The 12,500-nt window shown below is 39.7% G+C and overlaps 1 protein-coding gene across 5 annotated transcripts in view; it reads left to right on the top strand.

The window, feature by feature from the left end:
- LOC135094216 (serine/threonine-protein kinase WNK1-like) overlaps positions 1-12,500 on the top strand; it is a 134,838-nt gene that overhangs the window by 21,927 nt on the left and 100,411 nt on the right. Inside the window, exon 1 of one of the 5 annotated variants that reach the window (XM_063994108.1) lies at positions 9,381-9,658. The exons of 3 other annotated variants lie outside the window; for them this stretch is intronic. Coding sequence is in view for 1 of the 2 variants with exons in the window: in XM_063994104.1 (XP_063850174.1) it covers positions 9,588-9,658 (71 nt within the window). In the remaining variant the exon portion in view is untranslated. Of the gene's footprint in view, positions 1-9,380; positions 9,659-12,500 lie in introns of those variants that run through there. One more of the 5 variants, XM_063994104.1, reaches the window with a different exon arrangement.

Here is a 12,500-nt window from a genome sequence, read left to right as displayed (position 1 = left end):
GAAAGATGAAATGAGAGGGGAAAGAGGGGAGGGATTTAGTCATAAGGAGGGAGGGGAGGGGAGAGAGGGGGGTGGGGAGAATGTCTTCTATGCAATGGCTTGAGTACCGCGCCTTAACCACCAGCACGTCCGTCCCTGACCCTTAGAGAGAGAGAGAGAGAGAGAGAGAGAGAGAGAGAGAGAGAGAGAGAGAGAGAGAGAGAGAGAGAGAGAGTTATATGGGTTGTACAAAGACAATTCGAAGAAGGACAGTGGTTGTAAAAAAAGTAGAATGAGAGAGAGAGAGAGAGAGAGAGAGAGAGAGAGAGAGAGAGAGAGAGAGAGAGAGAGAGAGAGAGAGAGAGAGAGAGAGAGAGAGAGAGAGGAAATCACTCATATGTTTTCAGTAACCACAAGGAGGCTGACAGAGAGAGAGAGAGAGAGAGAGAGAGAGAGAGAGAGAGAGAGAGAGAGAGAGAGAGAGAGAGAGAGAGAGAGAGAGATTCTTAGAAGATACACACGAAAGTTTTTCTCATTAACTAATTTCCATGTGTTAAAAAAGAAATACCTTGAAAATTATGTAGTCTGTGTGTGTGTGTGTGTGTGTGTGTGTGTGTGTGTGTGTGTGTGTGTGTGTGTGTGTGTGTGTGTGTGTTGTTTATAAAGAGAACTAACTTGAGCTACATACTTCAACAACAACAACATTAACAACACTAACAACAACAACAACAACAACAACAACAACAACAACAACAACAACAACAACATTAACAGCACTAACAACAAGAACAACAACAACACCACCAACAACAACAACAACAGTAAAAACTTAAGATGTCAAAATATTCATGCTATTCCAATGTGGTTTTGAGTCGCCGTCAGTTTGTCTGTCTGTCTGTCTGTCTGTCTGTCTGTCTGTCTGTCTGTCTGTCTGTCTGTCTATCTAGCTATCTATTTATCTATTTTTTATGTATTTATCTGTTAGTACGTACGTCTGTCTCTTTTTATCTGTCTGTCTATCTTTATTTATCTATCTATCTATCTGTATCAGTCTGTGTCTATCTATCAATCTATCTGTCTGTCTGTCTGTCTGTCTGTCTGTCTGTCTGTCTGTCTGTCTGTCCGTCTGTCTGTCTGTCTATCTATCTATCTTATCTATTTATCTATCTGTTTATTTGTCTGTGTACCTGTCTGTCTATGAAATCCACTTTCTCTTCAAGTATGAGCTGGTTGATGTTGGTGGATGAGTGGAGTGCAGTGGAGAGGTGGATGAACGCGAGGTGGAGGGGCGGAAGCTGTGGAGAGTGAGTGGAGGGAATGAAAACAAGGAATGTGGAGGGAATGTTTACCTGGCAACGTTGCAATTAAGAGAGACGGCAGGTAATGCATGGAAACTGAATATAGAGGGAAATTTCTAAGCTGTAAGGAAAGAGTTGAAAGATAAAGCTCTCTCTCTCTCTCTCTCTCTCTCTCTCTCTCTCTCTCTCTCTCTCTCTCTCTCTCTCTCTCTCTCTCTCTCTCTCTCTCTCTCTCTCTCTCTCTCTCTCTCTCTCTCTCTCTCTCTCTCTCTCTCAAAACATGTATAACTGATATTTCAATGTGTGTGTGTGTGTGTGTGTGTGTGTGTGTGTGACGTAAAACTTTCAAAACTTAACTAATCTTTTTTTATTTGACTCATAATTTCCCCTGCCCTCTTAACCTCGTGACTGATAAGATCAACACTTCCCAAACACTAAACAAACGCACCTTATCTGAGTGGTGACTGGTGAAACACGCCCAGGTAAACTCTATCAGGTAAACTCTCCCAGGTAAACTCTATCAGGTAAACTCTCCCAGGTAAACTCTATCAGGTAAACTCCCAGGTAAACTCTATCAGGTAAACTCTTCCAGTAAACTCTATCAGGTAAACTCTTCCAGGTAAACTCTCCCAGGTAAACTCTATCAGGTAAACTCTATCAGGTAAACTCAATCAGGTAAACTCTATCACTTAAACTCTTCCAGGTAAACTCTATCAGGTAAACTCTATCAGGTAAACTCTTATCAGGTAAACTCTCCCAGGTAAACTCTCCCAGGTAAACTCTATCAGGTAAACTCTATCAGGTAAACTCTCCCAGGTAAACTATCAGGTAAACTCTATCAGGTAAACTCTCCCAGGTAAACTCTATCAGGTAAACTCTATCAGGTAAACTCTATCAGGTAAACTCTCCCAGGTAAACTCTCCCAGGTAAACTCTATCAGGTAAACTCTATCAGGTAAACTCTCCCAGGTAAACTCTATCAGGTAAACTCTCCCAGGTAAACTCTATCAGGTAAACTCTCCCAGGTAAACTATCAGGTAAACTCTATCAGGTAAACTCTATCAGGTAAACTCTCCCTGGTAAACTCTATCTGGTAAACTCTCCCAGGTAAACTCTATCAGGTAAACTCTATCAGGTAAACTCTATCAGGTAAACTCTCCCAGGTAAACTCTATCAGGTAAACTCTATCAGGTAAACTCTACCAGGTAAACTCTCCCAGGTAAACTCTATCAGGTAAACTCTATCAGGTAAACTCTATCAGGTAAACTCTCCCAGGTAAACTCTTCCATGTAAACTCTATCAGGTAAACTCTCCCAGGTAAACTCTTCCAGGTAAACTCTATCAGGTAAACTCTCCCAGGTAAACTCTATCACTTAAACTCTCCCAGGTAAACTCTCCCAGGTAAACTCTATCAGGTAAACTCTCCCAGGTAAACTCTCCCAGGTAAACTCTATCAGGTAAACTCCAGCAGGTAAACTCTCCCAGGTAAACTCTATCAGGTAAACTCTCCCAGGTAAACTCTATCAGGTAAACTCTATCAGGTAAACTCTATCAGGTAAACTCTCCCAGGTAAACTCTATCAGGTAAACTCTATCAGGTAAACTCTTCAGGTAAACTTTATCAGGTAAACTCTCCCAGGTAAACTATCAGGTAAACTCTATCAGGTAAACTCTTCTAGGTAAACTCTATCGGGTAAACTCTATCAGGTAAACTCTCCCAGGTAAACTCTATCAGGTAAACTCTCCCAGGTAAACTCTATCAGGTAAACTCTATCAGGTAAACTCTATCAGGTAAACTTCTAGGTAAACTTTTCCAGGTAAACTCTTCCAGGTATTTTTGTGTTATGTGTCACGTGATGCATTACGTCACGGTTTAATAGGTTTTCTCGGTGTTTATTGAGTAATGTGGGTTATGCTTACGTGAATCTGGTAAAGGGTTAGGGAGTTTTAAATTGTATTTCTTTAATTGGTGTTTTTTTTTGTTATTATTATTATTATTATTATTATTATTATTATTATTATTATTATTATTATTATTATTATTATTTGTTGGTATATATTTTTTTCATTATTTTTTTCTTCCTTTTATAACTGGTGCGCAATGTTTCGATTTGTGTTTTGCTATTTTTTTTTATTTTTTTTTAATTTTCTCCGGTGTACAATTTTTCCATCATTTTCTTCCTTTTTTTTCTTTTTCATAATTTTCATTGCCACACATTTTTTTTGTCATTATTTTAACTAATTTTTTCCATTATTTTTGTTTAAATATTCTTTTACTGCTACTTTTTTCCCATTAACGTCTCTTTTTTTTTCTTTTTTATAATTTCCACAGCTACACAATTTTTCCTAATAACCAACAACTTCTTAAACAGTTATATTTGGTACTAAACTCTCAAATACTTACAGAGGTGACAATTCATACATAGCAAACCCATTTTTTTTAAAGACTTCCAGTATTACAATTATTAGAATTAGTATTAGTGTTATTGAGACGAAGAAAACCCCAATAACACGCAATCATTCAGTCAGTGTTTAGAAGTAGAAGTAGTAGTAGTAATAGTAGTAGTAATATATTTAAAATGTAGTATTAGTAGTATTAGCACAGCACTTTTTAACCCCTTCACTGTGATACTAAGCAAATAACTGAAGCAATGCAAGAGCTCTGTAAAAAAAAAAAAAAATAAAAAAAAAACTTACTGATTTTACAATTTTTACCTAATTGAAATATTGAAGCTGGCCATTGAACCAACAAAGATATCTCAGTAATAAGTAATTAAGGAAAGTTGAACCAAACAAATCAAAGGGTTAATTAAAGGGTTCCATTTAGAAGTAGTATTAGAGTTACCATCAACATTACGGTCATAAAAATTGAAGAAAATGCTAATAAAAGGCAGTCATTCACTCGATCAGTCAAGCAGCCAGCCAGTTTGTCAGTGCAGTGGTAATAGGGTAATGTAATTAGATAATATTGACTCAGTACACCTAATGGTTATGGAATGAGGAAGGGAAGGAGGAAGGAGAGGAGGAGGCAGTGGTGGTGGTGGTGAGAGAGAGAGAGAGAGAGAGAGAGAGAGAGAGAGAGAGAGAGAGAGAGAGAGAGAGAGAGAGAGAGAGAGAAGTGTACAGTTTCACAGACAGCGGTTCTTTGGCGCCGGGAAGTGCAGCAGAGAGAGAGAGAGAGAGAGAGAGAGAGAGAGAGAGAGAGAGAGAGAGAGAGAGAGAGAGAGAGAGAGAGAGAGAGAGAGAGAGAGAGACATTCAAAAGATAAGAGAGGGGAAGGAGAAGGGAGAAGTGAAATGAGAGAGAGAGAGAGAGAGAGAGAGAGAGAGAGAGAGAGAGAGAGAGAGAGAGAGAGAGAGAGAGAGAGAGGTGACTCAGGTATGACTCATTGAAAACTGGTACGTACTTTGTGACGTCACGTGCGCACACACACACACACACACACACACACACACACACACACACACACACACACACACACACACACACACACACACACACACACACGTAAACTTAGATAGCGTGATAGTGTGTGTGTGTGTGTGTGTGTGTGTGTGTGTGTGTGTGTGTGTGTGTGTGTGTGTGTGTCATCATTTCCTTACCCACACTCATTACATTGTCTACTTACGTGTAATATGACGTACAGAGAGAGAGAGAGAGAGAGAGAGAGAGAGAGAGAGAGAGAGAGAGAGAGAGAGAGTTAATTGGTGTTTTTATTGTTACAGGTGAGTGTTCTGCAGGTGAGATGTGATAGGGGAGACACGCCCCCTCTCCCCCTCCATCTTTAAACCACCAGTGCACGTGAGTGAGTTACCCTCCCCATCCTCTCTCTCTCTCTCTCTCTCTCTCTCTCTCTCTCTCTCTCTCTCTCTCTCTCTCTCTCTCTCTCTCTCTCTCTCTCTCTCTCTCTCTCAAACTGTGACATTTGACCAAAAATAAATAAATAAATAGATAAATAAAAGAACGGTGATTTTTGAAGCTCTAAAATTAAGTAAATAAGGAAAAATATGCAGTTGGAAGAGAATATTATATAAATTACGAAAAATACAAATAATTACATAGGAATGATTAACGCTATTATATTAATTACATAGTTATTTTAGTTACAACCAGAAGTATTGAATATAAAGTTGATTCTCTCTCTCTCTCTCTCTCTCTCTCTCTCTCTCTCTCTCTCTCTCTCTCTCTCTCTCTCTCTCTCTCTCTCTCTCTCTCTCTCGTTTTTCGTGTATATTCAGGCGTGACCTAATTTTAGCTGTGTGTGTGTGTGTGTGTGTGTGTGTGTGTGTGTGTGTGTGTGTGTGTGTGTGTGTGTGTGTGTGTTGTTTGTTTGTTTTTGTCATGTTCATTGATGCATTTTATGGACTTATTGTTGTTTTTGATGACTCTCTCTCTCTCTCTCTCTCTCTCTCTCTCTCTCTCTCTCTCTCTCTCTCTCTCTCTCTCTCTCTCTCTCTCTCTCTCTCTCTCTCTCTCTCTCTCTTATCTTGTTTCGTAATCCTTTGAGTCATCGTAGAGAGAGAGAGAGAGAGAGAGAGAGAGAGAGAGAGAGAGAGAGAGAGAGAGAGAGAGAGAGAGAGAGAGAGAGAGAGACTTGTCTTACTGAAGGTATCATTTGACCAAAGGGGAAGTAGAAGACGAGGGGAGGAGGAGGGTGAGGAGGAAGAGGGGGAGGAGGAGGAGGAGGAGGAGGAGGAGGAGGAGGAGGAGGAGAAAATTCTATGGCGTCGTCTGCATTTCTCCTCCCCCTCTCTCCTTTCCCCTTCCCTTCCCTCCCCCCTTTCCCATTTCCCCTCCCCTCCCCTCTCTTCTTTATATCTTCCCCCTCCCCCATTGCTAAAAATCCCTTCCCTTCACTAATTTTCCTCCTCCTCCTCTTCCTCCCCCTCCTCCTCCTCTTCCTCCTCCTCCTATTACTTAAGCCTTCCCCATTCTTCCCCTTCTATCCTCCTCTTCTTCCTCCTTCATTTCAAGTCCTCTTCTCCTCCTCCCTTTCCTCTTCCTCTTCCCTCTTCCCCCTCTTCCACTTTCCTTCCTCTTTCCTCTTCCCCTTTCCTCTCCCCTTCTCCCATATTAGCATTCCCTCCCCCTTTCCCTTCTCTTCCCCTCCTCCTCCCCTTCCTCTGACAATAATGACCTCTTCTTCCTCTGCTCCTCCCTCTCTTCCTCCTCCTCCTCCTCTTCCTCTTCTTCCCCCCTCCCCTCTTTAACATACTATTATCTGATTTATCATTCTCTCTCTCTCTCTCTCTCTCTCTCTCTCTCTCTCTCTCTCTCTCTCTCTCTCTCTCTCTCTCTCTCTCTCTCTCTCTCTCTCCGTCTTTTAATCTACTATATCAATATTTTTTTAGTATTTTTATTTCCTCCTCCTCCTCCTCCTCTTTATCAATATCCTTTTCCTCCTTTCCTATTCTTTTTTCCTTCATTTTTTCCTTCCTTCCTTCCTTCACTCATTCATTCCTTCTTTTCTTCTTCTTCCTCTTTCTCTTATTTAATCTTATTTCTTCCTTCTTTTCCTCGTTCTTTCCTTCTTTCCTTCCTTCATTGTTTCCTTCACGCTCCATTCCCTTCAACCCTCTCCTCCTCCTCCTCCTCCTCCTCCTCCTCCTCCTCCTCCTCCTCCTCCTCCTCCTCCTCCTCCTCCTCCTCCTCCTCCTCCTCCTCTACCACCTCCTTCCTTCCTTCCTACATACATTTAAATCCCTTGTCACTATCCCCTCCTTCTCTTCCCTCCTTCCTTCCTTCCTTCCTTCCTTCCTTCCTTCCTTCTTTTCCCATAACGTGTAAATTCCAATTCTCCTTTTTCCTGTCTCCTATTTACCATTTCCGCCATCCCCCCTTCCCTCTCCCCCTGTCACCGCCACGCCCCACTGAACAATACGTCACAGCGTCACAGCAGTGTCACACCTTTTAGTACGACCGGAAGTGACTGCCGGAAACTGTAAAGGTGTTCTGATTCTGGCCTTGTGCTTGTTGTTGTTGTTGTTGTTGTTGTTTTTTGTGTTAGGTTAGGCTGGGGTGTAGTTTGGGTGGGGGGTGGAGGGGGGTAGAGGTCGGGTGGGATGGAGTGGGGTTAGGTTAGGTTAGGTTTGGTTTGGTTTGGCTCTCTCTATCTCTCTCTCTCTCTCTCTCTCTCTCTCTCTCTCTCTCTCTCTCTCTCTCTCTCTCTCTCTCTCTCTCTCTCTCTCTCGTGTTTTATTTATTTATTTATTTTTTTTTGCGTGTGTATATGTATGTGGGTTATTTTAACACACACACACACACACACACACACACACACACACACACACACACACACACACACACACACACACACACACTGTCTGCTGGCGGGCTTGTATGTAAATGCTTACTCAAGAAATGTCGGCCAGTGTGTGTGTGTGTGTGTGTGTGTGTGTGTGTGTGTGTGTGTGTGTGTGTGTGTGATATAGGTAGCAATGACTGTACTTACAATTGTTACACGTACTTGAGTGTGTGTGTGTGTGTGTGTGTGTGTGTGTGTGTGTGTGTGTGTGTGTGTGTGTGTGTGGAAAAGAAAGGTAAAGGTGTGGTGGTGGTTGTGGCGGTGGTGGTGGTTGTGGTGCAGAGAGGAATTCCAGTGGAGGAGGAGGAGGAGGGGGTGGTGGAAGAGGAGGAGGAGGAGGAGCAGGAGGAGGAGGAGGAGGAAAGGAGGTTCAGTTCAGTTGAGTCTCACAGTAGTGGCCAGATAGAGCAAGTGAGCGGGTGTCTCTCTCTCTCTCTCTCTCTCTCTCTCTCTCTCTCTCTCTCTCTCTCTCTCTCTCTCTCTCTCTCTCTCTCTCTCTCTGCCGGTGTTCTGTTCTCTAGTGCCATTTTCTTGTTATGTCAACGTGTGATATTTTGACGAATGGGAGATAGAGAAAATAGAGATAATGATTGTTTGGGATACGCTGAAGGAAAGGAACGACACGAAAGGAAAGGAAAGAATAACAGAAAGGATTGATAAACAGACAGTGAAAGCAAAGGAAAAGAAAATGTGCAATGCTTGTTTTTTTTTTTTTTTCGTTTTCTTTATTATTTTCTTTTGTTTCTGTTCATAATTGTTACTATTTATTTTTTGGTTCTACTACTACTACTACTACTACTACTACTACTACTACTACTACTACTACTACTACTACTACTACTACTACTACTACTTAAAACGAAGTGAAGATTGCATGGAAATTTTTTTGCTTCTCTCTCTTTTCTCTCTCTTTTCTCCTTCCCTCCCTTCCTCCCTCCCTTCTTCCCTCCCTCCCTCCCTCCCTCCCTCCCTCCCTCCCTGCTTTCCTTTTGTGGTTTGTTTTGTGCACAGTGGTAAAAGATGTGTGTGTGTGTGTGTGTGTGTGTGTGCCGGTAAAATAGGTGACATTTAGCTAAACACCCTCCACCTCCTCTTCCTCCTCCTCCTCCTCCTCCTCCTCCTCCTCCTCCTGACATTCCTTCCTTCATTTTCTTCCTTCTGTCAGACCTAAACACCGGTGACTTACGTAATGTTTGTTTTGACGATGTTTGCTTTAACTTTCGGGTGGGAGGAGTAGCTGTAGTGGTAGTAGTAGTAGTAGTAGTAATAGTGGTAGTTGTAGAAGTAGTTATGATAGTGATATTTGTTAGTAAGATGATGGATAGGTATATTTTAACTACTACTACTACTACTACTACTACTACTACTGAATACTGCAACTACTATTACTACCAACAAGTCCATTGGTTCATGTGATATATGGTATTAGAGAGAGAGAGAGAGAGAGAGAGAGAGAGAGAGAGAGAGAGAGAGAGAGAGAGAGAGAGAGAGAAAACGGTGGTGAATTTTGATCACAACATGAAAGATTAATTACATGTGGAACCGTGATTGTAGTAGTAATAGTAGTAGTAGTAGTAGTAGTAGTAGTAGTAGTAGTAGTAGTTATATTAGTAAAAGTAACAGTTTTTTTTAAGTAATGGTTATAGGAACAGTAGTAGTAGTAGTAGTAGTAGTAGTATATGGTGAAACACAACACCTGAATGGAACGTTACTTAAAATTATCGTAACCGGAACCGGAACACTTAACAATAATAACGATTAGAATAACAACAACAACAACAATAACAATAATAATAATAATAATGATAAAAAGAACATCACTACTTATCATTACTACTGTCATCACTCACTTCATACAAATTAAACGAACAGAAAAACCACAGGAGAAACGAGAACAAGAAGCAAAATGTGATAAATCATGAGAGGAGAAGGAGGAAGAACAAAAACCGTGACTAAATCTAAGAAGAGGGAAGAAGAAATAGAAGGAAATAAGAAGCGATAATTATTGATGCTAAAAAAATACTTGAAAACCAAATGGGCAAAAAGGAAGACATCTGGAAAATTATTCACGACACATATGTAAGTAGTAGTAGTAGTAGTAGTAGTAGTAGTAGTAGTAGTAGTAGTGGTAGTAGTGGTGGTGGTGGTAATGGAGGTGCTTGCTTTGCTTTGCTTGTGTGTGTGTGTGTGTGTGTGTGTGTGTGTGTGTGTGTGTGTGTGTGTGTGTGTGTGTGTGTGTGTGTGTGTGTGTGTTTGGTTAGTTTATTGATTAATTTTGGTTTGGTCTGGTTCGTGTGTGTGTGTGTGTGTGTGTGTGTGTGTGTGTGTGTGTGTGTGTGTGTGTGTGTGTGTTTGCTTCTGTGTACAATAATTTGCTCGCTTTGTATGTTCATTTATTTAATTGGTAACTATTATTTTATCTCTGAATATATATGTACTATGTTATTCTGTTCCCTCTTATGCAAACTGTTCCTCTTTTCAGTAACTTTCTTATCGGGTTAGAAATAGAACGAAATGAATAAATAAAGAAAATATTGACAGCTCTTGTTGGGGACGTATTGCAATGATGCCACAAATATGTAGTACAAATAATATTCTCTTTAATGGCTTCGTGTAATATTTAATAGAGGTCCAAAAAGAATTAATGGTTATTTATCTCTTTTTTTTTTTTTTAAGAGGATTTTAGCAAAGGAAAACACAAATTAGAAAAAATGTGTATATATGTATGCATAGAAATTTATAAATAAGATAGTGCTATATTAAGTGAGGCAATGACAATATAACACTAATTGATGACATTAGGCCTAAACAATCTTACTGAGCCTAAATATTAAATGATTATGACTAATTCACTACAGTAGGCCTAAACAATTTTACTGAACCTAATCTGAATCCAATTCTTTACAGTAGACATAAATAATCTTTATAGGCCTAAATAACTGACATTAACTCATGACAGTAGGTCTAAATGATCTAAGCCGAAATGAAACTAAAACCTAGAAACTTGAATTATTCCATTATTTATCTTATTTTATTTTATTTTATTTTATTTTATTTTATTTTATTATTTATTTATTTATTTTTTTGTCTGTATCTTTCAACAATATACTTGAAATTCGTATCAGGCCGTTTTATGAAGCAACACGAACCGTAACAGTGAAAGGATTAAGGGATTTCAGGTTTTGAGGGAGGTGGAACAATAGTCAAGATAGAGGGTTCCAGAGGCTTCTGTAGTCTTGTTCACGGGGACTAAAAAGGACCTTATTTTGTAACACTTCTCTCCGCATCTCCACTACTTTCCAAAGGCTTCACTTAAAACTACACCTGTTTTTAAGGGTGTTTTTACGGTTCTAGTGACAGATTAACAAGATTTTCGTATTAATTGGAGAAATAGTCTTGAAAATCTGGATATTTATGTCTTTGGCCTTTGTAAATAGCCCTGGTGAGAGGAAGGCGTTTTCAATGACTTTTTTTTCGGTTCTAGTGACAGATTAACAAGGTTTCTACAGTATTAAATGGAGAAACAGCCTTGAGAACCTTGCTAACTATCTCTGTGGCCTTTGAAAATAATCGTGGTGAGAGAGCAAAGCGTCTTAAGGGTTTTTTACGGTTCTAGTGACAGATTAACAAGATTTTTACATTATCAACAGGAGAAACAGACTTGAGAACCAGGCTGATCATCTCTGGCCTTTGAAGATAGCGTTAATAAGGGTGTTTTTACGGTTCTAGTGACAGATTAACAAGATTTTTACATTATCAACAGGAAAATCGGTCTTGAAAACGTAGCTAATCATTTGTGGCCTTTGAAGATAGCGTTAATAAGGGTGTTTTTACGGTTATAGTGACAGATTAACAAGATTTTTACATTATCAACAGGAGAAACAGCCTTGAGAACCAGGCTGATCATCTCTGGCCTTTGAAGATAGCATTAATAAGGGTGTTTTTACGGTTCTAGTGACAGATTAACAAGATTTTTACATTATCAACAGGAAAATCGGTCTTGAAAACGTAGCTAATCATTTGTGGCCTTTGAAGATAGCGTTATTAAGGGTGTTTTTACGGTCCTAGTTACAGATTAACAAGGTTTCTACGTCACTGAAGGGAGAAGTCTTAATCATCTCTGTGGCCTTTGGAAAGAGACCAGAGCGTTTCAGAATACGAGACAAAATTATCGTACTTTGGCAACCTCCCCACCAGCACTGTGTCCGAACCCGTGTATGCGCTGCGCTTTTAGCAATATACTTACCACTTAGTATTACACAGGCGGCCGTGGCGGGTGCTGCATTAGTAACGTGGACAAATGGAAAGGTTGCAGTAATGTGTGTTTATTAGTGAAAGGAATTAAGATGCGAAAAAAAAAATGTACGTTGGTAAGGTATTAATTTGGGGAGAGTTGGTATAATGGTCAAAGTTGCGTGGTTAATGGATAAAGAGGTGAAGGAATTGAAGTATTGGTAAAGTCTTGCATTAATGAGAGCGACAAACGAAGAAAATAGTTGGTATTCCCGTGTTTATTGGTGAAAGTGACAGGGCTAAAATACTAGTGAACATTTCCTTGGAGAGAGAGAGAGAGAATTATGAAGTAAAATGGATGAAAGCATTGAAATAGTGGCTAAGTCTTGCATTAGTAACTTGGACAAAGACAAAAAAATACTGGTTTGTGAGTTAAAGAGACAAGAATACTGGTTAACCCTTGCAATAATAGTATAGACAAATGTAAAGGAAAAAAAATAGCGTTCTTGTTTTAACTTTTGTCGCAGTAGTACAGAAAAAAAAAAGAAAAAAAGAATTGGTTAGTAAATGAAAGAGATAAAAGACTATTGGTTAAATCTTGCATTAGTAGTATGGACAAATGTAAAAAAATAAATAGATAAATAATAGTGTTCTTGATTTAGGGCAGGGAGAGACGAGAGGGAAAAAG

The sequence above is a fragment of the Scylla paramamosain genome, chromosome 45 (assembly GCF_035594125.1).
Source record: "Scylla paramamosain isolate STU-SP2022 chromosome 45, ASM3559412v1, whole genome shotgun sequence".
Lineage (NCBI taxonomy): Eukaryota > Metazoa > Arthropoda > Malacostraca > Decapoda > Portunidae > Scylla > Scylla paramamosain.
Note: the sequence above shows the minus strand (reverse complement) of the source record. Positions and strands in the feature narration are given on the sequence as shown.